Source organism: Terrapene carolina, unplaced genomic scaffold (genome assembly GCF_002925995.2).
Source record: "Terrapene carolina triunguis isolate 2854851 unplaced genomic scaffold, T_m_triunguis-2.0 Scaffold51038, whole genome shotgun sequence".
Lineage (NCBI taxonomy): Eukaryota > Metazoa > Chordata > Testudines > Emydidae > Terrapene > Terrapene triunguis.
This window is the reverse complement of record NW_020715389.1, coordinates 40,887-41,595: the sequence shown is the minus strand read 5'-3', so window position 1 is coordinate 41,595 and position 709 is coordinate 40,887. Positions and strand designations below refer to the sequence as shown.

Here is a 709-nt window from a genome sequence, read left to right as displayed (position 1 = left end):
TCTTTTTGCCTTCAAAGATTTCCAGTCCGTACTCAAGTTTGTGCAGGTTGTTGTCCAAGGGGTTGGAGAACATGGCGATAAATGAGAACCTGTCTGACTCATAGGTGAAGACTCCTGCAATCCCCCAAGTGCTGAAGTTCCTTTTCACAAACACACAGGTCTCCCTGCTCTGGGGGCCGATGGATGGTGGGACAGGACTGAAGGTGTGACCGCTGTAACAGAAAACACTGTGGGGAGATAGGAAACGTACTTGTTATGTTGCATACTCAGCAGTGGGATTACTATAATCACTAGCTCTTAGCAAAGCAGACAGAGAATATTAGGGTTGGAAGGGACCTCAGGAGGTCATCTAGTCCAATCCCCTGCTCAAAGGGGGAACCAATCCCCAGACAGATTTTTTATCCCAGTGCCCTAAATGGCCCCCTCAAGGATTGAACTCACAACCCTGGGTTTAGCAGGCCAATGCTCAAGCCACTGAGCTATCCCACCCCCATTTGAGTCCCCAGAATTAACATGGAGCAGGAAGTTCCATCCCCTTGGGTTAACCCACCTTGGGGCTGCAGCTGTGCATTTCCCCAGCTATCTTTCCCTGAACAACAAGTCATCTTCTAGTGTCTGTGTTTAGCCAGGAATGTCTCACCGGGTCTGGCTGATATTTGTAGATTCAAAGATCTTTTCCCTTAAACAGCCATTCCCTGTGGACTTTCAC

The 709-nt window shown here is 48.7% G+C and overlaps 1 protein-coding gene across 1 annotated transcript in view; it reads left to right on the top strand.

Moving 5' to 3' along the window:
• Positions 1 to 85, top strand: part of LOC113405809 (zinc finger protein 664-like) — a 21,338-nt gene extending 21,253 nt beyond the window's left edge. The window contains exon 2 of the mRNA XM_029914428.1: positions 18 to 85. Coding sequence (XP_029770288.1) covers positions 18 to 85 — 68 coding nt within the window. The remainder of the gene's footprint in view (positions 1 to 17) is intronic.
• Positions 86 to 709: the final 624 nt, after the last annotated feature.